The following is a 27,539-nucleotide window of genomic DNA, read 5'->3' as shown; positions in this document are numbered from 1 at the left end:
CTGAATCTTTTTCCTTGTCTGTTGTTTTCTTTCCAGTAAGGATTTGGTATACAATTTGAAGTCTCTTCCATGTATAAAAATTTCCCCACTCCAAAGTATTCCAGTATTTTTAAAAACCCATTATCAAAAGGAAAATGGCTTTTTGGGGGGAAAAATACAGTAAACTCACTGTTGTTTACAGGAACTGGATTATTAAGATAAATCATCACTTTTTGAGTTGAAACACTTCAGGTTTAGCAAATACTATGCATTTCCTTTTTTTTTTTTTTTTTTTTGAAGCAAAAAATATGTGCTGAAACCAATTCTGTTGCACCCACAATTTACTCCTCCTAAAAATGAATTTCTTGAAGTAATATCTTTGAATTGTGTGCTGGATTGCTTTTGTTTTTCTGCCAGAGATTTTCTTTTTGATGACATTTTCAGTACTTTGACAATCAAAGACATAACCTTAAAAGGCAGAGCCATTGATTCTTATTTGGCTTATTCAGAAACTTTAAAATTGTGTGGGCTGGTTTTTGTTTTGTTTTTTGGTACATAGCCATTGCCATGCTACCTGGATCTGGCTTTGTCCCATCTCAAATAGATAGTCACCAAAGACTTTCTCCTAATCTAATTCCCAAAGATGGTCTGTGAAAAGGTCAATTACTGGTGTGAATCCTTATGTGGCAAACGACCTCTCTTACTGAGTGTGGTGTTCCCACAATTGTGTATCATCTTATGATATAATTTCTGTTTGTAAACTTAAGTAACTCTTTCCTATTTTACTAATTCCCTGCCTACCCCACCATTTCCCTTCCTGTCCTTCTTTTCTTTTCCTACCCTCCTTTTCTTGGGTTTCACCATCTGCCATGACTTTACTACCACTTTTATCAGTTTTACCTCTGGAGTGTATTCATGCATGTTAGAGCCTTTGTTCCCTATACCAAGAGTCTGGAATATAGTTTTCTCACCTTTGGAGTATCTTGATAATAAGCTTGATCATGGAAGATGAATGTGAGTTTAAATGGAAATTCCCACCTGTAGTGAATTTTGGCCCTTCTGTTTCCTTTTGCAGTTTTGGTCAGCTCTCCTCTTTTTTGCAGACTAAATAATAATGTACAGTTGTGTCTATTCTTTACTGGACCTAAACACAGCAGAAACACAAATAAGGTGCTTTTCACTTCTTGTCTTTTTTATTGTTTCTTTTGCTTTTTATGGTAAAAGGTGCTTGTACAGCAGTTCTGAAGTAAATTTAAAAATGATTTTACATATAAAAGGCCAAATAATAATGAAAAACATATCTGCAAATATGTCCAAAAATTTTCTCTTTCAGAAACAGACAAAAAATCAATCCAATACAGTAATAATGATAGTGAGAACAAACATAATCCTGTTATATTATACTTTACTAATACACTGTGATAATGAAATTAAAGTTCTGAGTTTTAACACATCCATTGTGTGGCTCAGACTACTTGCAGAAGTTCAGGAGCTCTTTGAATGGAAAGTCTGCAAGGTCACATGTCTCCTGTGAAACTGGAAGGGAAGCTTCTAGGTTAGCATTAGTGGCTGGCGGTTTCGGTACTTGTTCTTCAGAAAATGCAGTGCACTGAATGTCCTGTCACACAGCACAGTAGTAGGAAACAGGGACAAGAAAAGCAAAGTAATGTTAGTTAGGGGCTTGTAGGTGTCCTCAAGCAGGTACACATTGCTCCAGAAGTCCTGTACTGTAATACTGGGCTGACTGAAGTATGTTTTCATTCTTGCATCATTGCGCATTTGCAGCATGAGGTACTTGAAATTGCTTAAATCCAAAAAGTCAAAGGAAACAATTGGTCTTGCAATGCAGTTAGTTTGCAGCCAAAAAAACGTGAACCGGAATTGCTGAATGGGTCGGTCATGAAGGTATACTGACAGAAAAAGTTTCTCTGATTGAATTGATTTTTCAGGATCCTCCGAAAGGATACTCGGGTATTTGGTTATAGCTAAGCTGACCTTTTGCTGCACTTTCTCATCCTGATAGATGAGAAACTGATTAAGCACTTAAAAAAACTGGCAAGTCCTTTTCCTCTTCTAGGTGCTGGACAATGTCAGTGATTGTCATTCTGAATGTATTAATTACTTTAATGCTGTCAAATATCGTTAGCTGAGGTTTCTGAAGTTCCAGATTCAAGGAAGCAAGCTTTGGTAAAAATTCTTTCAAAAAGAGAAAACAACCATGTACTTCTGGATATTGTAGCTTTTGGGACAGTTCTGGGGAAACTGTTCAAAACCTCAACAAGCTCTTTCCGGAGCTCAAATGGTCTTTGTACACTGTAATTAAAATGAAGCCACAGGACCAGGTTGTAATTCAGCAGCACCTTATGTGTTTCGCAGCTCATTTTGCACAGAGTTGTGAATCTCTCCCTTTATTAGTGCTGCTGGTGTTGAGCACGTTGATGCACTTTTTCACTACAGAGTCAACCTCGTCCATACTTTCGATTGAAGCCTTTCTGACAAGTACTTCTTGAGGGGCAAAACAGTGAAACAAAAAGGGTTTGCATGCATTTTTCTTGGTAGCAGTTCAGCACCCCTGCTTGTGCAGTTTGCACAGTTGCTGCCCCATCAGCTGTCAGGCCACACAGGTTGTCAAAAAGGTAATGCGGCACTCCTCCATTCTCACCAACAACTGAAAAATGTGTTTGCCAGTTGGCCTAGCACTAAGGCTCATCTGACATAAAACGCCTTCCAAATAACAGGGCGATCACAGTCAAAAAAAGAGAATAAATATGATTCCCTTGGGACATCCAGGCTCTCATCCAAGCACAGGCTGTAGAAAGCTGCAACTTTTTCAGCTATTTCATTTTGTAGAAAATTTGCCTGATCTCTTGTGCTCCTCTGTAACATGTCGTTTCTCAGTAGTATCTCTCTGAAAATTGTATTTTCTGCTTACACGGCCAAAGCAATTTTCATCACAAGTTCTCTGTTGCTAAATGCTTTCCTTGTTTTCCCCAAAGGTAGTGCAACTTTAAAAGTAGCCATCTGTATCTGATCCACTTTATTCAAAAAAATCTCTGAGCCATCGCTGTTGTGTTCTGAGCTCGGTTTTTGCATCATGTAACAGTTCGCGCCTCTGAAATTCACTGTTGTAGTTCTGTTCAACAGCCCTGCATGAGTGCTATCGTGACATTGCGTTGCGTAAATTTTAATTTGTAAAATTTATTTCTTACAAACAGCACACACTGCAACCTGTGTGGAAATGGAAATGGATAACTTCAGAAACATAAGAAACTACTTTTCCCACTTGTCCTGAAATGTTTGTTTTTCTTCCTTCCACATTCTGCTTTTCTTAGAAGCAGGTGGCTTCTCCAGAGCCATCTCTGAATCACATTCAGGGTCATGTTCTGGCACTGATTTTTTTAAAAACTTTCCGATATCAATTTATGTTTTTAATTCTTTCACCTTCTGCTAAGAACAATCTCAATTTACCCAGACACCATGCAATGATGTTGGCCAGTAGTTGCTTATGGTGCTATAGAAGCATGCGATGTAAGCATAGTGGTTAGCCAATGAATATGCTTTGTGACTTGAAAAAAACTGCATCTATGTAGTTTAGCTCTGCCTGTGCTGTATTAATATTTAGAAGGGAATGAGTGTGAATTATGATTTATGGCAATTACAAGGCAACTTTAAAACGTAATATCTCAGCAATTCTTGGGATGCTTTGACGCATAAGCATAGTTTGACTTCTGTATTTGGGGAGCAGGTCGGGGGGGATTTAACCTGGGCCAGCCTTACAGGTGGATGATGTGGGTGACTGCCCAGGACACTGTGGTTGGGGGGCACTGTGGTCAAGAGGCAAGGAGTGGGGTGGGCCTGGGGTGTGAGGCTGCAGAATGAAGCTTAGCGGGGGAAGGCAGCAGGGAGTGGGGAGTCAGAGGGGGTCAAGGGTGCCAAAATACAAGTTTGCCCATAGTGCTATTTTGTCTAATGCTGGCCCCAGGGCTGAAGGCCAAGCCCCTCTGCCCACAGAAGGTGGGTCAGGAACTTACAAACTGTCTGCTGAGTCCAAAGTTCCTTCAGCATTATGCCCCACCTGTCTCCAGAGGTGCTGCCCGGAGACCTTCAGGAGGCTGTGCGGTGCAGGGTGCTGACCCTTGCTGATGGTGCCAGCAAACACCAAGGCGGCGCATCTAGGATCAACAGTTGGGTGCTTCCGGGTGGGGCTACTGGTTTACCTCCTACCAACCCCCCACTGCCCAGGAGGCTGTTGTGGACACACACAAATAGGCTGGTGGCTGCATTTGAGAAACACTGATCTAGATGTTCACTAGCCTTTTTCTTAATCAAATTCTTGTGCTGGCTGTGGTGAGATTTAACAGTTAAGTTTCTGGGTCTGTTACCGACCCTGATGGCGGTAGGGAGGGAGGATAAAGCCCTGTATGCATTGTCTATTTTCCCCCCTTCCACAGAGCTCAAATTTAATATGTCCTTAATCAACATTTGTACGTATTGAATAGCATTTCCATTTCAGCTTTTTCAGGCACCCCTTTCATACTAATACTACTTCTTTCCCTTTTCCACATCATCCATTTTGAGCTGCAGCTGTCTTTCTGCTCCAGCAGCCTTATGCAGCACGGCAGCTCTGAGTCTGCCTGCTGCTTCTCCCATTCCACTTTACAGCACAGTAGTTCTGTCCGCTAAATCAGTGACTATCTTTTTAATTGCTGAAATCTTGGAAACTAAATCAGTCCTTAATTTCTTCAATTCAGAGTTACTCTCTGATTCTGCTTGAGCCCAGATGAAAATACTTGTTTACAGCTCCCATCCTCTAAAAACAAGGCCTTTCCAAAGTCTTTCTCATCCCTCCCCGCGCCCCCACTCAATACCCCTTAACAACGACCTCCCAAAATCATTCCACCTCCGTTCCCCCAATATCTCTTTAACAATAACTCTTCACCTCTTCATGGGGCAGCAGTTGTTTGCTCATTATTCCCTCTTAGCTGGCTGTGATGAAGCCTCTCTTCATAGTCTGCTTCCCTGGGAACAGGACGCTGCTGCTACTTCTGTTGTCATTCCAGCTTCACAGAGGGTAGCTGGAGAGAGGATGACTCTAGCCAGCCTGCCAACTGACTAACCAGAAGTAACCAAAAGAAGACCTCCCCTCATGATTATTTTATTATTATTATAATTCTAATTATAATTGGACTTAGATGCCTCAGTGTTTTATGCACTGTGCAAACATAGATAAGATACAGCCTCTGTCTTCAGTAGCTTACAGTCTAAAAAGACAAGACAGAGGGTGGAGTAAAGGGATATATCACACCTAGTGAAGGTGTATATCCATCATGTTAGTGCCACAAGTTTTTGTATTATAACAGTGGTGGGAGAGGAGGGAAAAATGAAGGGATAGCTAAAAGGAAGAACAGAGGAAGTGAGGAGAGGATAGTGAGGGGACCAAACGATGGTGATAGAAGGGAGGAAAGTTATTTGGAGCGGGGCATGGAGGGCATCTGGAGTGAAAATAAGAGTCTGAGGGCGGGGCCAGGATTAAGCAGCCAATCAGCTGAGAAGAAAGCATGTTCAGGGTAAAAACTGTGAAAAGCATAGTTTGACATCAGTGGAGGTGCCTGCTTAAACTACTTCTGTAGATGATCCCCAGCCGCTGGTGGAAAGTGTAGATGAGGAATCAACTGAGAAGCACCAGCTTGCAAGGCAGAATCAAAGAAATCACTCTTTCTGATTCCCCTCCGCCCTCTGGGCTCAGTTCCTTAATTTTTCTCACCTTCTTCACTGGGGCCCTCACTAAGTTGTCAGCTCAGCATTTTGCCTGCTAGCATGGAGGCAAAGGGAAGCAGCTTTTGGCCTGATCCTCTTCTGTGGCAGCTAGGGTCACTTCAGAAGACAAAAGTATTGTACCTGGTCAGGAAGAGGAAGGTGGCCAGAAGGCCCAGGGCAGGATCTTTTGGTTTGTAACCTGTATGTAGAGGTGCGACAAAGTATTTTTGACAAATAAGATGAAAGCAGAGGGGGTGTGTATGTGTATGTGCAGGCGTAACCCCTTCTACCACAGTCAAAGCCACTTCACTTAATAGTGGAGGAACCCAAATTGCAGGAAAAATTAGTATCGGGTAGTTCCTAATTTGAAATATTGAATGAAACAGAGCAGAACTCTGGTGATTCTGCAGTACAGTGGGTCTCAACCTTTTCACACTACTGTACCCCTGAGCAGTGGTGAGCTGGAGCCGGTTCGCATCGGTTCACTAGAACCGGTTGTTAAATTTAGGGTTCTAAAAGGGCTTCTAAATTTAATAACGGGCCAAAAGTGGCGCCTTAGGCACTGACTCAGTGGGTGCTCCGGTGCTGGAGCACCCATGGGGAAAATTTGATGGGTGCAGAGCACCCACCGGCAGCTCCCTGCCCTGCCCCATGCCCGGCCCTAGCTCGCCTCCGCCTCCTCCCCTGAACGCGCCGCCCCGCCCCGCTCTGCTTCTCTTCCCACCACCCCATCCCGGCTTCCTGCGAATCAGCTCTTCGTGCGGGAAGCCGGGGGGCTGAGAAGCAAGTGGCGGCTTCGCGCTCAGGCCCAGGGAGGCAGAGGTGGAGCGGAGGTGAGCTGGGGAAGGGGGAGGGGGGCGAGGAGGGCCGCCCGTGCCACAGCAGGTAACCCGGCGGGGGGTGGGATGCATGCAGGGGAACCGCTCCCCGCCCCAGCTCACCTCCGTCTCCCTGGGCCTGAGCGCGAAGCTGCTGCTTGCTTCTCAGCCCTCCCAGGCTTCCCTCGCGAACAGCTGATTCGCAGGAAGCTGGGGCGGGGAGGCGGAGAAGCAGAGCGGGGCGGCGCTTGCAGGGTAGGAGGCGGCGCGGAGGTGAGGTGAACTGGGGCCGGTTGCGGGGCGGGGAGCTGCTGGTGGGTGCTCTGCACCCACCAAATTTCCCCCATGGGTGCTCCAGCCCCGGAGCACCCACAGAGTTGGAGCCTAAGGCACCACTTTTGATGTGATCAGTGGGGGGAGTGGCCGCTCCCCTGGCTCCCTCCCTAGCTACACTCCCCTGCTCCTAGGAGCCAGAGGGACCTGCTGGATGCTTCCTGGGAGCTTCCCCAGGTAAGCACCTCCGGGACTCCCCACCACGCCTCCCGGCAGGTCCCTCTGGCTCTTAGGGGAGGGATGGGCACCCACTACGGTGGCCCACGAGATTCTCCTGCCCAGTTCTGGGGGCAGACAGGGGAGGGGGGTGGATGGGGCAGGGGTCTGGAGGGGTGCATCAAAGAATGCGGGGGGCGGGGATGGGGCAGGGGTCCCCGGGGGGACGGGAATGGGCCACGACCTCCTCGTGGGGTGAGGAGGGAACCTGTTGTTAAGATTTTGGCAGCTCATCACTGCCCCTGAGTCTGATTTGTCTTGAGTCCCTCAAGTTTCACCTCACTCAAAAACTAGTTGCTTACAAAATCAGACATAAAAATACAGAGGTGTCACAGCACATTATTACTGAAAAATTGCTTACTTTCTCATTTTGTCTGTATGAAATTTTAGTTGGTACTGACTTTGCTAGTGCTTTTTACATATATGGCCTGTTGTAAAACTAGGCAGATATCTAGATGAGTTGATGTACCTCCCAGAGGTATGCGTACCCTTGGTTGAAAACTGCTACTATATTTGTCACCCTGTTGTTCACACTTCCAGATTGTGTGTTACTTCACATTGTCAGGTGGAGACTGAGCTGGAGCTAGAAAGAGTCGAGAGCTGTTAATAGCATGGTGAGGGAGAGGGATGTATGTGGCTTTAATATTTGTTATAGCATTGATAACTTAGTTCAAGAGATTGGGGAGTGTCTTTCCCGGATCTAACTCTACCCTCCCTTCAACCTACTCCAGGTGAGACATACTATTTTGTCAGTGAAATTTTAGTTGGTACTGACTATTTTGTGATTCTAGCTGGATTGTGGGGGAGGGGCCTGTTAACCAATCATTGCTGCTTTGTATTTGAGCCAAGAGTTGGCTAGATACTTGGCAGTAATTACCATTCATCAGCCCTTCTCCCTGGGAGCCTTGTCCAAGTGCTGGTCTTCAGCTTTTGAGAGCAGAGGTGGTTAAGCAGACTGCCTAATGAGCAATAGGAATTTATCTTCCCTTGAGAGCCTGTGTTCTCTCTCCCTGGCTAAGGATGGCATAATTCCTTTGAAAGTGGCTAGCAAGCTACTACCTGGTGACTGTCCACAAGATGTGGTTTAAGTGAAAACTTGAACAGAAACTGAAGAGCTTAGTTTGTGGCAGTTTGGCACAATTCATGTGTCTTCCTGTACAAATTCCAGTATTTGTTTATATCTTGTTTTTAGTATTTTTTAAATTGTAAAATGCACATTTTATGTGCTTGTGAAAATGAGGGTGTTAATACTGGCCATAATCAGACATAGTGCAAGCAGGAGCTGTACATACTTACATCTTTCATTGCGCCTCAGTCCTGACCTGCAGAACCCACTGTTCTTTCAGCTCTCTGTTTCTCCAAGAGGTTGCCAGTCATGGTTTGTGTTTTTTTTATTTTCAATAATGTCTCTGCAGAATTAGGCTGAAACCATCTAGCCATCTCTATTCACTTACTGCATGTTTAAAATAATCTAGAGGTACTCTGATACCATGTGTATGTGATATAAGAATCTCCCTAATAGAGATTTATGGGTCATTTTATGTCTGTATAAAGTTACAGGTAATCAACTGTATTTAGTCTCTTTCTGATGTATGAAGGGTAGGGAACTGGAAAGAAATGGAGAGTAGTTTGGTGTGTGTATGTGGTTCCTCCACCCTCCCTTGAAAGTAGCAGATGGTTGTGGGTCCCAGGAGATAGAGGAGATGGAGTTATTAGACTGTCAGTGGATTGAGAAAAGCAGCAACATCTGCCAGAGTGGAGACTTGTTCAGCAGCAGCAGAGTGAGCAGTAGATGATCTCTGCCTTGAACAGTCAATGGAATTGCAGTCCATTGGGGAATTGCTGTTGTGGGGGTTGTTGCCGGCAACTTTCGTAATAATCCAGTTGGTCAGGCATAGAAGGGAGATAAAGGGCCGATTCCTGCACTTCGGCCTTCTCACTTTATTGAAATTTCTTACCTCTATTTATCCATCACTAACACAACCTTAGCGTGAAAAAGTTCCTGACCCATTCTGAGCTGGGCTGGTCATGTAACTGAACAAAAAATGGACACATTGAGCATTATGGGAAAGACACATGCTTCAAAGTGCTCTGGGCTTCTGTGATGCTGCAGCACCCTTAGAAGAGCAGGATAGACTGGGCTGCAACTATATAGGGGGGATTGCTACAAAATATAAAGGAATGTTTTGAAAAAGGCAACATACTGTTTTATGGGGTTTTGAAGTTACTTTTTTGTCTGCAGTTAAATCGCACAATACACTCTTCAAAATATTCCATTTAGTTTGAAGATCTCTTTCCACAACTTCAGCTCATTCTCAGCTGTTCCATCTCCTCTGCTCTTATTGATTGTGCTCTGTACAAGAAAGATCATTGTGTGGAAGAATATATGTGGGAATGCCCTCTTTTATTGCTGCAGAGCTATGGCACTTCAAAGGAGCAGGCAAGGGTGGAAGGGCATGTGCCTCAAAGGAATAACACTGGACATTCAGAGCTCCATTCAAGAAGAATGGCTGACTTGGGCTATGCCCTAGTAGAATTATTAGCCTTGGTTGGCCATGTCTAAAAGTGAGAATGGAGGGGGTTGAGGTGGGGGGTGGAAGAGAGCTGTGTGATTCAGGACTCCTGAGGAGGCATTTTGAGCATAACTGCCATGGGTGAAACTAGGACTGGTGTCAGTACTACTTCCGGGGGAATTCTGCACCAAAAAATTAAAAATTCTGGACACACTATTTTAAAACTCTGCATATTTTATTTGTCAAAAAAACACAATATAAATATGCCAGTTTAAATTATTTTGATACTTGCTCACAGGTATTTTGTAATAAACTATGTCTGTAACAATACAGACACACAAGATTCAGGAAATGTTTTTTGACAAATAGATTCCTTACTAGCCATATTAATACAGAACTTTGAGTAATAATTCATTTTAACTACAATCCAGAAACGTATTTCCTGTGCCCCTCAGAAGCAGTCAAAGGCTTGGGGGAGTCAGGGGTAACCACTGAGCCATCCTGTCCCCATGTGGTTCTGTACCCCCCACTCCCATTCATACCCCATCCCAGTCTGTCCTCACCCACTAGCCCTTCTAAGCCCCAGTCTATGACACCACCACCCCCCCAGCAGCACCATGTGCCCCACACTGTCTTCCCTTCCCAATATCCTGTGCCTCCTGATCTGGCCCTATGGGCAGGGCGCTGTGAGGGATGCAGCCTCTTCTCTTCCCTATCCACAGCGGGGGCTGCTCTTGCCTGGGTGTGGCTGCTCTCTCTTCTGGTGCTACAGCAGCCTTCAGTGGGCAAAAGGGGTAACTGCAGTACCTCTCCAGCAGAATGTATTTTCTGTGGAGAAAAAAAAATTATGCACTAGACATGACTTCTGTGCATGCACAGTAGTGCAGAATGCCCCCAGGAGTACAGTACATATGATTCTCCTGTGGTTGACTTTACAGGCAGGACTTGATAGTTTGCCAGAAAAAGCCATTTGCTACATGTTGAGGCTGGTTATAGTCCCATGAGTAAGTGAATTACAAAACTTGCCTAGAGGTCCAAGCACTTAGATATAGAATTAAAGTTCTAGAATTTTTACCTTTGGAAACCAGGTACTTTTTCTTTTTCTGACAAGTAAAAGTAAGTTAGTTGGCTTTTTTATCCTGGACCTCAAGGACATTTTCTTATGTCATAAATATTGTACTAGTTTTTCATGATTGGGAGTTGCTGCTTAAAAGACACCCAGGAGTTGATTTAGTTAAGGATACTGCAGATCAGGATTAAGGAGCATTGGCATAAGTGAGAAGACTGGATTTGTACAAGTCATGAGAACTGGCATCTCGGACTTTCCCGTTTATTACATCTGCTTTGATTCAAAGAGGCACCTGGCATATGGTTGGAGCTGATTTTGCTTTTATACTCGTCATTTACATGTTAAACTACATCCTTCATTGTCTGCATGGCATGGTGTGGAGAGCAGTGAATACCTTTGTCAATTTTTTTCCTGATTTTTTTTTTAAAAGGGTGTTATACTATAACCCCCTGCTTACTATAGAGACAGGAACTTTTCTGTGGATCAGATCTGAGACTTACTTGGAAATAAGACCAGTTTTAGATCTGTATCTATATATAGTCTGCGTTCAAAAAACAAATTTGTTACGGTCCAAATTTCAGGTGATTCTGACCAATTGTTCAAGCACTTATTTTTGTAATGCTTTTTGCCACATTTTATCTCTAAAACTGAATTTCCTGTGTTTGTTATGGGTTTATTTTTCATAACCGTAGTGTTCTTGCAGGTATTGGGGTGGATTTTTTTGTTGTGGTGGTGCTTTCAACCTTAAATGGAATCTGTGCTAGCCACATGACTGGTCCTTTTATAAAGAAGGGAAATTTTAGCCTGTCAGAAACAAGCTTTCTTCAAAAGCTTACATTAGTTTATGCTTTTGAAAAACACTTCCTTTACTTATAAAGTTGCTCTCTGAATGAAATACACAGTAGGCCTAATTCTCTAAAGCCATTAAGGCTGCAGTAAGTCAGTGAATAGCTCACACTCTGTTGCATTCACACCCATCTGATAAAACGATTAAATATATGAACCAGTTGAGATATTAGGAATAAATAATGGAAATTAAAAATGGTCATCAGATAAGTTCTCACACTCTGAAAATAAATGTAAAAAAATTAATTGTGTGACTAATTGCACTGTTAAACAATAATAGAATACCATTTATTTAAATATTTTTGGATGTTTTTTACATTTTCAAATATTGATTTCAGTTACAATACAGAATACAAAGTGTACAGTCCTCACTTTATATTTATTTTTATTACAAATATTTGCACTGTAAAAAAAAATATATTTTTGAATTCACCTAATACAAGTACTATAGTGCAATCTCTTTATCATGAAAGTTGAACTTACAAATGTAGAATTATGTAAAAAATAAATAACTGAATTAAAAAACAAAACAGTGAAGTGGGCAGCATTATCTCCCATAAATGTAAAGTTTTGCTTTGTTTTTTTGGTTACATAACTGCACTCAAAAACAATTTTACATATTTAAGTTGCACTTTCATGATAGAGATTCACTACAGTACTTGTATGAGGTGAATTGAAAAATACTTTTTCTTTTGTTTATCATTTTTACAGTGCAAATATTTGTAATAAAAATAATATAAAGTGAGCACTGTACACTTTTTATTCTGTATTGTAATTCAAATCAATATATTTGAAAATGTAGGAAAAAATCCAAAATATTTTAATAAATTTCAACTGGTATTCTATTGTTTAACAATGTGATTAAAACTGTGATTATTCGTGATTAAATTTTTAAATCGCAGTTAATTTTTTTGAGTTAATCACATGAGTTAACTGCAATTAATCAACAGCCCTAGTACAGTAACTCCTCACTTAATGTTGTAGTTATGTTCCTGAAAAATGCAACTTTAAGAGAAACTACGTTAAGCAAATCTAATTTCCCCGTAGGGAAATTTGTTTTTGCCGGACAAAAGGCATTATATACATATACAGTATAAGTTTTAAACAATTTTAAACAAGCAATTTAATACAGGTGCTGTACTGTGGTTGGGAGTTGCCCCCGCTTTACCCCACACAGGCACAGCCCACTGCAGACAATGAGACAGGCAAGGAGGCTGAAGGTACTACTGTAGGCTAGGAAGCACCTTGCGCAGCTGCAGGGGCAGTTTCTCCTACTGTGCAAGCACAGGCACCAACTTTGCAAGGGGCTCAACCCCCGCCTCTGCCCCGGCCCACCCACTCCACCCCTTCCCCCAAACCCCCACCCTTGCCCCGCCTCTTCCCACCCCGCTCCACCTCCTCCCTAGAGCATGCTCCTCCCCCAGACCTCCTGAACGCCGCAAAACACCTGATTGCTGTGGGCAGGAGGCAGGGGATGGGGGAGGCTGCATGCCGCCGCCTCCTCCTCCCCTGCCCCAGCCTCCTGAATGCCTCAAGCCAGCTGATTGCCATGAGCAGGAGGAAGGCACTGATCCGCAGGATGCGCCGGCAGGTGGGAGGCGCTGGGGTGCGCTGTTACAAGTTGTGCAATTCTCTCTTATAAAGTCGCTGCTCTTCTGGAGAATCCTGCAAGCTGTGGACAAAGCAGGCGGCCAAACAAGGGAACATTGCCCAACTTTAAACGAGCGTGTTCTGTTATGGAGCAGGGACGTAACATCGAAATAACGTTAAGCGGGAGGAAGTTAAGTGAGGAGTTACTGTACCAACATCTTTGTATCATTGAAGGCCTTTATTTTGGAGACATGCCATTCTTGTGACATTGCTGTTTTTTCCCCAGTGGCATTTCCCTTAGCACCAGGTATACCTCGTCTTTATCTTGTGTGACAAAATGCTCAGGTTGGCCTCAGTCCTCTTGGATTGACATGTCAGTGGTAATGAAGATTTGGCCAGATGAATCAGGTAGTGATTTTTATACCAACTGGGGCCCCTAATCCATTCTCTGTACTGCTAATTCTCATTTTAAAGTTGCCACAGACACATTCAAGTCTTCATACTGCAATTCCAGTGCTGAGGTCATCATTGTGTTATGAAAGAATGGTGTCCTAGTAGGTGCAAGGAATGTTGAAAGTTCTGTTAATCTGGTAGAGCCGTCTGCTGTTTGACAGTACATTAAGTCCAGGTACCACTGCTGTGCAAAAGTATGTTGTTCGAAAAACTTCTTTGTTTTACCTACTGGATGGTGGGACCCATTATTTGATGTTTAAAGGGGATGTAATCTAAAGAGTGATCTTTGGGACCTGGTGGTTCTTGATACATTTTGAGAAAGTAGTGCCTGAAACTGCTGAAGTTTGTGTGGTGGAAATACCAGGAAAAGGTGTGTGGAGGGAGGAGATAGAGGGCTCACCAATTTGCTAATATTTCTATCTTTCCATCCCTTTCAGAAATGTTCCCACTGCCAGGAGCCAGGAGCCACCTTAGGCTGCTACAACAAAGGTTGCTCCTTCCGATACCATTACCCGTGTGCCATTGATGCAGGTAAGAACAAATAAGATTAATAATATCTTACACTTATAGGACACATATTGCCCCCAAAGTATCCCAGAGCACTTTACAAACTGCTGTACTCTGAGTCTCGTAACCCACCATGGGAATACAGTAATGGAAGGGGTGGAGCATGGCAGCTGATAAAACAGTGCGCAGCAGCACTTTGGAACAAGTTGGATTGAGAAATGTAGAAGAATCTTCTTGAAACGGCAGAAGGAATTTTAAATTTATAGAATGCAGCTAAAAAACCTGGAATTTAGCCAAGACATGGGAGATAAACCCCCTTTCCCTGTGAAAAATGTACAGGCTGTTTAAGGACTCCCAATAATCAGAACCTCTGATTTTTCATGTCTTCTGAAGAACAGCACCTCCTGCAATGACATGCTCCTTAACAGTACAATTGGGCATTAGCCCAGTAGATTCCAAATGGAAAGTGTCACCTGCTGAGTCATAAACGCCACTTCCAGCAGCACCTCATTTGTGCACACACAAGACTCTTATCCAAGCACTGACATTGCTCAGTTCTGGTCAGCTGTGAAATATCAGCCTGGGTGGTATAGCTTTTAGAGGAGGTGCTTCTTTTGCTCAGTGATCAGAGTACTAGTGCTATCTGTGTGTGCAGTTGTCCTTATGACTGTAGTGTCTGGTGTAAACGTAGATTATTTAGAACAGTGGTTCTCAACCAGTGGTCCAGGGACGTTGGGGGAGGGGGCAGGTTAGAGGAAGTCTGCCAAAATAAACCAGAGAGCAGGGTTGGTGTTAGACTCACTGGGGCCTAAGGCAGAAGACAGAAGCCAAAGTCCAAGCAACTTAACTTTGCTGGGCCCCCTGTGGCATGGGGCCCTGGGCAATTGCCCTGCTTGCTATCCCCTACCACTGGCCCTTGCTTTTAATCTACTGGATATGCAGAAAAACAGTTGTTGTGGCAGAGGTGGGCTGTGGAGTTTTTATAGCTTGTTGGGGATTATGGGGGGAGATCAGAAGGAAAAAGGTGGAGAACTCCTGATTTAGAAGACAGAAGTAGGGTTGGGCATTTGAATGGTCCAAAAGTTATTTATCAAATATTTTAAAGCACTAATTTATTAGAACAGTAAGAATGGTAACGAAGAAGAGTCAGACCTTATGGTCTCCAGTAGACTTGCCCTTAGATACATATGCTTAATTATAAGAAACAAGTTACTTAACTGAGTTATTTTAACTCGGAAAAATGCAAAACAGTATTAAATGAAGTTGTAAAAAAATGAAAGAAGGGCGCCATGATTCAATCAAAAAGGTAAGCCACTGCCTACATCAGGGCATTCTTGCTGGAATATTTGATGATATTTGACCAAGGTCAAACAATAGATAGTCAGCTGACTTTATTTTACTGATTGATTGACCAGCTTGCCAAACCTATACAGGATATTTCGTTGCAGGGGAAGAGGTGAATTTCCTGAACTTCATATCTTCCTGTGTATGACTGTACAGCACCTAGCACAATAGGGCCCCAACCTATTGGTCCTCTACGTGCTACCACAATGTAAATGCTAAATAATAATACAGAATTAAAATTGCCGTGGAATTCAGGGTTGTTTGACATTGAATTTGATCCAGTTATGCTACACAGTAGATGAGGCCTTGACACACACTTTAAAATTACACACCAAAAAACTATGTTAAAAGGACTTTATTAAGATTACAGAGTCAAGCAGTCAGGAAATGCCTGAAGTAAAGTTGCCTGTGCAATCATAATGCAGCTCCTTTGTGCATATGCATTATGATACAATATTTATTTTCGAGATCATACTGTTTTTTTCACAGGACCCCTACCTTATTCAGTGCACAGAATTTATGGTGCTCATTTAATGAGTAGCTATTCAATATTATGACAGGTTTCAGAGTAACAGCCGTGTTAATCTGTATTCGCAAAAAGAAAAGGAGGACTTGTGGCATCTTAGAGACTAACCAATTTATTTGAGCGTAAGCTTTCATGAGCTACAGCTCACTTCATCGGATGCATACTGTGGAAAATACAGAAGATGTTTTTATACACACATACAAAAAGAAGGATTCTAGGTGGACTCCTCCTGAAGGTCAAGACAGCAGACCTGACTTCTACATAGAGTGCTTCCGCCGATGTGCATGGGCTGAAATTGTGGAAAAGCAGCATCACTTGCCCCACAACCTCAGCCGTGCAGAACACAATGCCATCCACAGCCTCAGAAACCACTCTGACATCATAATCAAAAAGGCTGACAAAGGAGGTGCTGTTGTCGTCATGAATAGGTCGGAATATGAACAAGAGGCTGCTTGGCAGCTCTCCAACACCACTTTCTACAAGCCATTACCCTCTGATCCCACTGAGAGTTACCAAAAGAAACTACAGCATTTGCTCAAGAAACTCCCTGAAAAAGCACAAGATCAAATCCGCACAGACACACCCCTGGAATCCTGACTTGGAATATTCTATCTACTACCCAAGATCCATAAACCTGGAAATCCTGGGCGCCCCATCATCTCAGGCATTGGCACCCTAACAGCAGGATTGTCTGGCTATGTAGACTCCCTCCGCAGGCCCTACGCTACCAGCACTCCCAGCTACCTTCGAGACACCACTGACTTCCTGAGGAAACTACAATCCATCGGTGATCTTCCTGATAACACCATCCTGGCCACTATGGATGTAGAAGCCCTCTACACCAACATTCCACACAAAGATGGACTACAAGCCATCAAGAACACTATCCCCGATAATGTCACGGCTAACCTGGTGGCTGAACTTTGTGACTTTGTCCTCACCCATAACTATTTTACATTTGGGGACAATGTATACCTTCAGATCAGCGGCACTGCTATGGGTACCTGCATGGCCCCACAGTATACCAACATTTTTATGGCTGACTTAGAACAACGCTTCCTCAGCTCTCGTCCCCTAACGCCCCTACTCTACTTGCGTTATATTGATGACATCTTCATCATCTGGACCCATGGAAAAGAAGCCCTTGAGGAATTCCACCATGATTTTAACAATTTCCATCCCACCATCAACCTCAGCCTGGTCCAGTCCACACAAGAGATCCACTTCCTGGACACCTCAGTGCTAATAAACGATGGTCACATAAACACCACCCTATACCGGAAACCTACTGACCAATATTCCTACCTACATGCCTCCAGCTTTCACCCTGATCACACCACATGATCCATTATCTACAGCCAAGCTCTGCGATACAACCGCATTTGCTCCAACCCCTCAGACAGAGACAAACACCTACAAGATCTCTATCAAGCATTCTTACAACTACAATACCCACCTGCGGAAGTGAAGAAACAGATTGATGGAGCCAGAAGAGTTCCCAGAAGTCACCTACTACAGGCCTAACAAAGAAAATAACAGAACGCCACTAGCTATCACCCTCAGATCCCAACTAAAACCCCTCCAACGCATTATCAAGGATCTACAACCTATCCTGAAGGACGACCCAACACTCTCACAAATCTTGGGAGACGGGCCAGTCCTTGCCTACAGACAGCCCCCCAACCTGAAGTGAATACTCACCAGCAACCACACAACAGAACCACTACCCCAGGAACCTATCCTTGCAACAAAGCCCGTTGCCAATTGTGCCCACATATCTATTCGGGGGACACCATCACAGGGCCTAATAACATCAGCCACACTATCAGAGGCTCGTTCACCTGCACATCTGCCAATGTGATATATGCCATCATGTGCCAGCAATGCCCCTTTGCCTTGTATATTGGTCAGACTGGACAGTCTCTATGTAAAAGAATAAATGGACACAAATCAGATGTCAAGAATTATAACATTCATAAACCAGTCGGAGAACACTTCAATCTCTCTGGTCACGTGATTACAGACATGAAAGTTGCAATATTACAACAGAAAAACTTCAGAAACAGACTCCAAAGAGAGATTGCTGAATTGGAATTAATTTGCAAATTGGATACAATTAACTTAGGCTTGAATAGAGACTGGGAATGGTTGATTCATTATAAAAAGTAATCTATTTCCCCTTGTTTATTCTCTTCCCCCCCCCCCCCCCCCCGACTGTTCCTCAGACGTTCTTGTTAAACCCTGGATTTGTGCTGGAAATGGCCCACCTTGATTATCATACACATTGTAAGGAGAGTGATCACTTTAGATAAGCTATTACCAGCAGGAGAGTGGGGTGGGGGGAAGAAAACCTTTTGTAGTGATGAACACCCATTTTTCCATGGTCTGTGTATATAAAAACATCTTCTGTATTTTCCACAGTATGCATCCGATGAAGTGAGCTGTAGCTCACGAAAGCTTATGCTCAAATAAATTGGTTAGTCTCTAAGGTGCCACAAGTACTCCTTTTCTTTTTATTCAATATTATGTTTTCTCATTGTTCAGTGTGTGACTCTAGGCCTTATTGACTGTACACTAGTCAAACTCTGCTCTGCAGACAGAATTATTAATTTTCTCTTGGGTTTTTCTGTGGTGCTCATCACTGTAGCGTGAGTGTTCCACAAATGCTAATGAATTTATGTTCATATCACCCCTGTGAGATGTGGAGTGTTATCCCCATTTTACAGATGGGGAACTAAGGCACAGAGAGATTAAGGTAAAAAATGTCCACTAATTTTGGGTGCCCAATTTGAGATGCCTAGGACATTATGTTTCAGGGTACTCAGCATTTTATGACACTTCATGTGTTCAAAGCATAGCTTGCATTGACATCAGTTGCAGCTGTGGGTTCTCACCCGTTCTTCAGATCAGAGCCCAGTATCTCAAGCTGCGCACTTGGAAAATGAGGAATGCTCAATTACTTGATCATGCGTGAAAAGTCTGGGTTAAGTGACTTGCCCAGCATCACATAAGAAAATTCTGTGGCGGAGGCAGGTATAGAATTCAGTTTTCCAGGGCAGCATTCAGCTGACCTAACCATGAGTCCATCATCTTTCTTCCTGCTATCCTCTGCCTCTTTCCCTGCACACCTTCCAGCTTCTGCAACATGAAGGAGGGATCCTATAAACAGTCTCCTCCACTACACAACCCTGATTCATCACAGAAGCTGTGCTGTGCTGTGCACTGAATGAACATGGGTTCTGTGGAAAAAATTTCATCATGTAATTTAAAGACTGTCACATAACGCATATGCACAAGAAGGCCAAATTTGGCAGCCTTACTGCTGGCATTTCCTAAAATTTTTAAATACTTCATGTTCTTTTAACATAGTTTTATGTGTAACTTCCTAGATCTTGAAAAAACCAAAATTCCATCATGTGGCATCATAGTGACACCCATATGTTGTTAGCAGGATTGAAATCTAGATCCACCACACACATACTTTCTCTTTGAGCTAACGGGGTAACTGAGAGTAGTGGTAAATTGTCATACTCTCTGTGGACCTGTACTAGAGGGGGATGAGATACCTTGCAAATGGGTTTCATAGATATTTGTAACAGAAGAGGAATGGTGAGACTCTGGAGTCTTGGATTCCATTCCAGGCTCTGTAGGCAAGTGTGCTTTACTGGATATAGAGTCTTCTGCCCATTTCCCCACAAGTGATTATTTCTGCTCCATCTCCTCCAGCTAGTCCCTGTCCCAGTCCTGTATCTTCTCCATCCCTGGTTCCTTTTACCAGTTCCATTCTCCTCAGCTAGCCAGTCCCAGTTCCTCCCCTTCTGGTTCCTCAATTGATATGTTTCTTTCCCTCTCTCTGGTTTCCAATCATCATCCCCAGCCCCCACTGGCTCCTAGTCCAAGTCTCTTTGCCAGCCAGCCCCAATTTCTCACCCAGCTCCTCATCTGATCTGTCTCCCCTCTGCATTATTTGTGTTTTTAAAAAACAATTCTAGGAATATTTTTGGTAACAAGCATGTTTGATTTTTAAACTAAATACTTCCCATCGTTTATAAGTATTTTAGTAGCAGATTAAATTTTGGTATTTGAACTACAGAGAAGAACAAGTGTAGCACAGCTACCTTCCTCCTTTTAGTGTCCGAGTCCATTATCAATAAGCAACAAAAACAGGAATTGAATGCTAATCATAAGACTTTGTACTAATATACTGGATGACTATTATTTTTATTTCTGGTCCTTATAGCTCAACAGGGGATCAATTTGCTGGGGGATGTCCCTTTAGGAACAGTTAGTGCTCTGTGCTTCTGCACTGAAGATCAGTTTTCAGTCCTAGATCACTAGCCTGGTCCTGAATAAACCACGTTTTGCACCACTGTTTCTGATTGGCTCTTGAGGAAGGCACATGGTTAATAAACCTGCTCCAGCCTGTACGTATGAATGCTTTTATATATCCTAACTCAATCTTGTGCTTGATCTCCTTACATACAAAATAATCCTTATCAAAATAAGACATCCTTGTGTGCAAGAGAGCTGAACTCTAGCTCTCCAAATCAAAATTAAACAGTGCCACTTAAATAATTTCTGTATGAAGATAGGACAAAGACAATGGGGAAATCTAAGTCTGTTGAAAAGGCAAAGAAATTTCTACCCAAATCTGAGGAGGCATTGGAGCATGTTGAACACTTCAAATATTGGGGTGGCATGACTACAAGGAAAGCCAAATCGACATAGAATTGGACTCGTGGCTACTGCTCTAACGACACTCAGCCACATTTAGAGAAGCAAAGGTATTACTATGAAGTATAAAATGAAGTTGCTGCAGTCTCGTCTTCAGCATCTTGCTTTATGCATGGTAGATGTGGATGCTACAGAAACAGAACATCGACACTCTCTGCCTTCAAAGTGAAATGCTACAGGCAATTGCTGCATGTTAGCTATACATTGCACACTACTAAGAAGGAGGTAATCACCCAGATGTACAGCATAACTGAAGTGATATCTGATATCAATAAGATGGTAAAAGGAAACTTGAGTTTGTGGGACATGTGGTTTGGGTGAGTGGAGGAAGAATGGGAGCAAGTTTTGCAGGGACTGGTGCCGAATGCCATGGTCAGGGGGCACCTGTGGTGAGTGTGATTCAACGATGTGGCTGACTGGGTGATATGTGGAATGGCATGTTTCACGAGGCTGTGTAAGGACGTGTGGAGGAAGATTGCTTGCCCGTGACTCCTGTGTGTTGTGTTGTGTTTACTGTTCGTTGTGATGTGACTTTATGGTGCTTTTCACTATGGTAATAATAATAATATGGAAATGGCTATTGTTAACGTTTCATCTGTGTTTAGCTTTCATCTATTCAGATTTATAAAGAATCACTGACGTCTGAGATAACTTAGTCCTAGAGACATCTCCATGGAAACAGGATTCTTGTTTCTTGAGATTTCGCATCCACTCCCTCTATTTTTTTTTCTTTCCCACCTGGAGTCAAATCCTGATTGTTACATCACAGTTGTCTCCACAGCATCCATATTATGTGATATCACAAACAAAGGATATGTACTCTATAAACAGAATAACTAGCAAATGATGAACTCTTAAGGGACAAAAGTCCTCTTTGCTTGCAAATATTCTTTGTGAAGGGTAACAAACCAGAGAGAGAGACAAAGTACAAGGAGATATAAGCATAATTGCTTGTTAAAATTATCCTTTGTTGTACATTTTTCCTGACTCTTCCATGCAGGAAAACCTCCTCAAACAAGGTGCATGGCTGCCTTTTCATCTTCCTCCTTGAACTGATCATAGCTTGATGTATTGTTGTCTTGCTATCTAAAATTACCTCTTGGAGCTGATTTTTAAAGTTTACTTGACTGGGAAATTAAATGTGTTACCTTAGGTCACCAGTTAAAACCCAGGCCAAGTTGGTAGTAAGCAAAAGTTTTTTCCATCTTATGAATAGTCAGTGGCTGTTGTGAAATGAGCTCAGGGTGTCTCTCCCATTCCAGTGTGGAGATCAGCATCCCTAACCTTTAACACTAATTACCACAGTTGGCATTAATTGGCTCCAATGTTAACATTTATGGTAAAAAAAAAGACAAAGAATGAATAATAGATATTGAGCTTTTCTCACCCCCACACGTGGTCCAGATCCAGGGCATGAGGTGTCTTGACAGAAAACAGTGTGTGGAAGCTTATACTGCCCCCCTCCACATGTGCCCTTCCCATCTGGGGGATGAATGGAGGATTCATCTGTCACCAGTGCTGAATTCGCTAGAAGGAGAAAACATCTTCTCTTTTCATTATTTTTGGGTTTGTTCTGATGGTTACAGTGTTGTACAAAGATAATTCATGGTACAGTCTCATTGTGCAAAATTCCTATCTTTATAATGAGACAGTCTTTCCTATAGTTTTGAAATTGAAATTTGAATTTGAAATTATTGCCCTTAGCGCAGGGATAAGGGTTTTTATTCTCTCTCTTTTTTTAAATCTCTGAAGTAATGAAGCCTATTGCATGCTACTTCCTTTTGACTCAGGCCAGAGGCATTGATCTTGAAACTGAGAAGCATTTCTTACCAGCAAAGCAAACTCTGCTTGGGTGTCTAGAAAGCGTTGCCCTGGAGCCCTAGGTGCTGTCTGTTTAAGCTCATCTAGCAGATTGGAACAGCAGAGAGCCGTAGTTATGCTACATACTTTAAAAAGTTTTTTAATTAGCAAATTTTATTAACCACTGCGATACATGCTGGCAATCTGGGGACACTGGAGAGGACATGTGGTCATAAATGCCTTGCTGAATTTTTACACTGATGATCCACCAGAAATAATGAGATGCTGGCTGAGTAACATCAGGTATTTGGAGGTGATGTCAAAAGTTTGACCAAGAGTGGGGTAGCACCATAGATGACAATACCTAGCAGATGCAGCTGAACCCCCGATGGAGAGGGCACTGCTGCTTCAAGATTTGATTGTGAAATGGAAATGTGGGGCTCTTGGAAATCCCTAAGTAGAAGGCTGGAGCGCCAAAGTTTGCACTGCCTTGTTGGCTTTAGTGCACCCTCTTCTATGGATATAGCACTTACAGTTCCAGGAGCTGTTAATGTAGCACCTGTTAACAATGCTAAAGTCACTTTTAAAAACAAACTTGATCTGTTCTAGTGTCCTTAAAAAATGTGAAGTCATTAAACTGTTTCCTAGATTAGTGAAGCTTCACATTTACAGAGTGTGGAAGCAGATCCAAGAGCAATATGAATGACCCTGTGGTATATCAAGCATGGTGTCAATGAACAAAACTTGATCACTAGATTTGGGGTTGGAAATAAGTCACAAGACACACACCAACTTTTTTCTGCCCCTGATATTGCAGGTACTTTGTGATAAACATGAGGGGAAGTCCCTTTCCTCTGAAACATACAGCAGGGATAATATGCTAAGATGAGATGAGTGTATCTGGTCTTTCCTGTCTTTGTATTTCTAAGGGTTAGAATCCATGAAGCCAGGAGAGATTTGTGGGTTTGCTCTGACTTTTACTCATTACTCAGCAATGAGGCATTTGGGGAAATTTGGGCATGGCATATTGATTGCAGTAAGGACAATATCACTCAGGTCTCTTGATAACTTAATTTACTAAAATATTCCTGAAACCCCTTTCCTCCAAAAAAAACCCTTCTAGTAATTCTAGAAGAGATCTCTGAATACATCTATCTGAAAGGTATGATGAGTGTACACACATTATGCAAGGTATACTTTTATAAATAAAATAATCAAATTGCTGTCTGTCTTCTCCTCTAGATTGTTTACTAAACGAAGAGAATTTCTCAGTGAGGTGCCCCAAGCACAAGGTAAGAGGAAACCTCTTCCCTGCTAGGTCCATTCAGTGCTATCCTCCACTGGGCTCTGTCTACATTTGTTTTAATGAAGTAATTTATACCCAGATAACGTGTTTGAGAGGGAGGAGATGCTTTTAGATGAAGCCGTGTGGGTGGGTTGTTCTATGGGGAATGCATTTTTGGGGATGAGTTTCTACCTAGAAGAATACAGATTGCTTAAGAAGATATGTGAAGCCTACTGTATGTCTTTGCTATTTGCTGTCTGGACCTTCAGAGAGACTATATGAAACCCAGCCTAATTCCCTATCTTTTATGGTACAATCAATACACTACTACTTTTTGAGTTCTGTACTGCAACTTTTTGGTGAAGGTTCTTTCTGGGATTTACCAGGAATGCAAGAAGGAAGGAAAAACATCTCATGGAAAAAAATTCACTCAGCTGTTGGAAGCAAGGACTTGCCAGAAATAGAAGCAGCTTGTCATAGTTCAGCAGTTACCAGGTTGAGTACAGTTACTCAGCTGCTTCTACTTCCCTCACATCCTCAGTACAAGTTACTGAAGCATCCGCCTGTATAACTAGGAGATCGAAAATGTCAGGAGGAATGGCGTTTCTAGTGGCTAATAGAAATCTATTTAAATTGTATGAGAGTATAGACAGCACCACTTGTAATTTAGATTTTGGGAGAGGGGGATTCTGCTCCTTAGCACTTGCAAGAATGCTTCAGAGAATTCAGGTTTCAGTTACTCCATTCAGGTACTTGTCAGCAGCTCTCTTCTGCTGTGCCTTGGATTAGACTGACATCTGGTGGCTTCTGGTATTTTTACAAGGTAGTTCTGAAAGAAAATCTGTGTAAAGGAGAAAAGTATACTGAGCAAGTGGTTTTACCACAACAAGCTATTTTTATGTATTTACCTCCACACTTCTTAAAAAATAGTGGTGGTTTGTTTTTTACGTTAGAAATTCAAATCCTGTCTAGCCTGGAAGACTCTAGGACATTGGTTCTCAATTTGTAAGCAGTGATCAGCCTCCCTTTTTCTCATCCTTTCATTTAAAAAAAAAAAAAAATTGTAGTCCTCATGGTTGCAGAGAGAACCTCAGAAATGTGGAACAAGCATAAAGCAATGCACTAGTGCCTGCCTGAATCTACAGGCAACCTGAAACAGTAACTGAAAGGTGTGAACTGCCCCAACAGCTGGATGAAACTGGTGTGGTCTTTTCCTGACAGTTGTCTAGTGTGATTGTGAAGGATCTGTAACACAAGGATTTCCTGGTTTTGCTGTCCACTGACAAGACATATTATAGCAGCCATTCTCAAACTATGGTTTGGGACCCAAAAGGGGGTTATGACCCCCATTTTAATGGGGTCACCAGGGCTGTCTCGGACTTGCTGGGGCCTAGGCCTGAAGCCCAACTTCCACCACCCAGGGCCGAAGCCAAAGCCCGAGCCCACCACCCGGAGCCTGGGCCAAAGCCAAAGCCCCTTGGTGGCAGGGTTCAGGTTACCAAGCCCCTGCCTGGTGCTGAAGCCCTTGGGTTTTGGCCTCCCCACCTGGGGCGGTGGGGCTTGGGCTTTGTCTTGTTGTGTGTCCTCCCCCTCCCCGCCCTCTGAACTGGGGTGGCAGGGCTCAAGTGGGCTCAGGCTTCAGTCCCCCCTCCTGGGGTCAGGTAGTAATTTTTGTTGTCAGAAGGGGGTTGCAGTGCAATGAAGTTGAGAACCCCTGTGTTATAGGGTTAAAAAAATTAAAATAAAATAAACTTCTAAAGTTTTCCAGCATTCAGTTCTTGCAGATAGGTTGAGTTGGAAGTGCTGTACAGTAACTTCTCACTTAAAGTCGTCCCGGTTAACGATGTTTTGTTGTTACGTTGCTGATCAATTAGAAAACATGCTTGTTTGAAGTTGTGCAATGCTCCCTTATAACGTTGTTTGGCAGCTGCCTGCTTTGTCCACTGCTTGCAGAAAGAGCAGCCTGTTGGAGCTCGCTGGTGGGGGCTTAAAACCAGGGTGGACCGGCAACTCCCATATCAGCTCCCCTAAGTTCCCTGTGCATGGCAGCCACCCAGCAGGCTATGAATTGCCGGGCAGTTCAGCTGTCCCTCCCCCCACTGCCATGTGCTGCTCCTGCCCTCTGCCTTGAAGCTGCTCCCGGGAGCCTCCTGCTTGCTGGGCGGTGCAGGGTGGTGGTGTGGGGGGTAGGGACGGAAGAAGGAAGCTAATATCAGGGTGTCCCCCTCCCCACATCTCCATGAGCAGGGTGGGGAAACGACAGGGCTTAGGACAGAGGGAGCATGCTGGCAGCAGCTGCTGTCTCAACTTCCTGGTCTACTTAAAAAGACAGTCTACTTAGAGTGGTTCAGTGTACTTAAAGGGGCAATGTGCATCTCTCTCTCACACACAGGGTGTGTGTCTCTGTCTCTGCCTGCCATGCTGTCTCCCCTCCCTCCATTCGTGCTGCCTTGTAGAGTATGAAGCTACATTAACAAAGTGTTAACCCTTGAGGGCTCAGACAAGTTCTAGTTCATCATTTAGCAGTAATGCATTCCCTGGGAAATATCCCACCCTCTGACTCCACCACCTCAACCAAGCTTCACAATCATCATTGCTGTGTACAGTATTAAATTGTTTGTTTAAAACTTATACTGTGTATGTGTATATATATGTGTGTACTTTTTTTTTGTCTGGTGAAAAAAAGTTCCCTGGAACCTAACCCCCCTATTTACATTAATTCTTATGGGAAAATTGGATTCGCTTAATATCGTTTCGCTTAAAATCGCATTTTTCAGGAACATAATTACAACGTTAAGTGAGGAGTTACTGTATTAGTATTTGCAATGATGGTCCCCAAACTTTGATAGGAAAACATTAAAACACAGCTGCCTTGTGACTAGAATGCAGTCTGTTTTATAAGCTATATGAACACAGTTCAGTTCCCTGGTAAGCTTTGAAGGGACAGGGGATGGCAGTGGAACTGAAACAGGTACGTGATGAGGTTGTGAAAGTGTGACATTTACTAACATTAAGCCCAGTACAGATCTTTTGCCTATTTTATGGGAAGAAATTGGCATTCGTCATCTGCAGCTTCTCTTTCACACTGAAGTTCGTTCATGGTACAGTTTTGAGTCACTTGTTTGAGCTCAAGAGAGAATGGAAGGATTTTCCTTGCTTGAATGTGGCTCTGCCCTTGCTGAATGCTTCACTGATCAGCATTAGTTTGCTCCAACACTGATCAGCATTAGTTTGCTCCAAATCTTCCTGGGAAGAAATACATGGTTTCTCAGCCTGGGGGTCATGACCACCTTACCCTTCCAATATTGTAAATGGGAGGGTGGGGAGGCTAGCGAGAGATGGTTGAGGGGTGATTCTGATATGGAAAAAGGGGTCTTGATGTGGAAAAGGCTGAGAACCACTGTGTTAAAATGACTCACTGGAGAAAAAGTTAAACTGTGACTTTGAGAGAGCCAGAAGGGTGAAAGTTGAGTAATTGAGAGAGGAAGGGACTTTTAGTTAGACTGTTTAAAGCTCTTTGCTTTTTGTTAATGCCTATGTAACCTCAGTAGCTAATTAACACCAGACACACCATCTCTTTAACTGAGGTTTGAGAGCTAACTTTATAAATCCTCTGACCCATCCAGTAGGTGCTCCAGCAGAGCCAGGGATGGCCATGCTCAACATTCCTTATATTTTTAGGGTTGAGTAACAGTGTTGGGGAAGAGAACTTTCAAGCCTCTTGTATAGACCGTAAAAGGGCAAATGCCCAATGTTTAAGAAATCCTTT

The 27,539-nt window shown here is 43.0% G+C and overlaps 1 protein-coding gene across 4 annotated transcripts in view; it reads left to right on the top strand.

The window, feature by feature from the left end:
* Window positions 1–27,539, top strand: part of TCF20 (transcription factor 20) — a 211,144-nt gene that overhangs the window by 173,813 nt on the left and 9,792 nt on the right. For all 4 annotated transcript variants that reach the window (XM_075124218.1, XM_075124219.1, XM_075124220.1 and 1 more), the window contains exons 3-4: window positions 14,012–14,105; window positions 23,728–23,777. In XM_075124218.1, the coding sequence (XP_074980319.1) occupies window positions 14,012–14,105; window positions 23,728–23,777 (144 nt within the window). The remainder of the gene's footprint in view (window positions 1–14,011; window positions 14,106–23,727; window positions 23,778–27,539) is intronic.

This window comes from Caretta caretta, chromosome 1 (genome assembly GCF_965140235.1).
Source record: "Caretta caretta isolate rCarCar2 chromosome 1, rCarCar1.hap1, whole genome shotgun sequence".
Classification (NCBI taxonomy): domain Eukaryota; kingdom Metazoa; phylum Chordata; order Testudines; family Cheloniidae; genus Caretta; species Caretta caretta.
The sequence above is the reverse complement of the archived record's forward strand: the minus strand, read 5'-3'. Positions and strand labels throughout refer to the sequence as shown.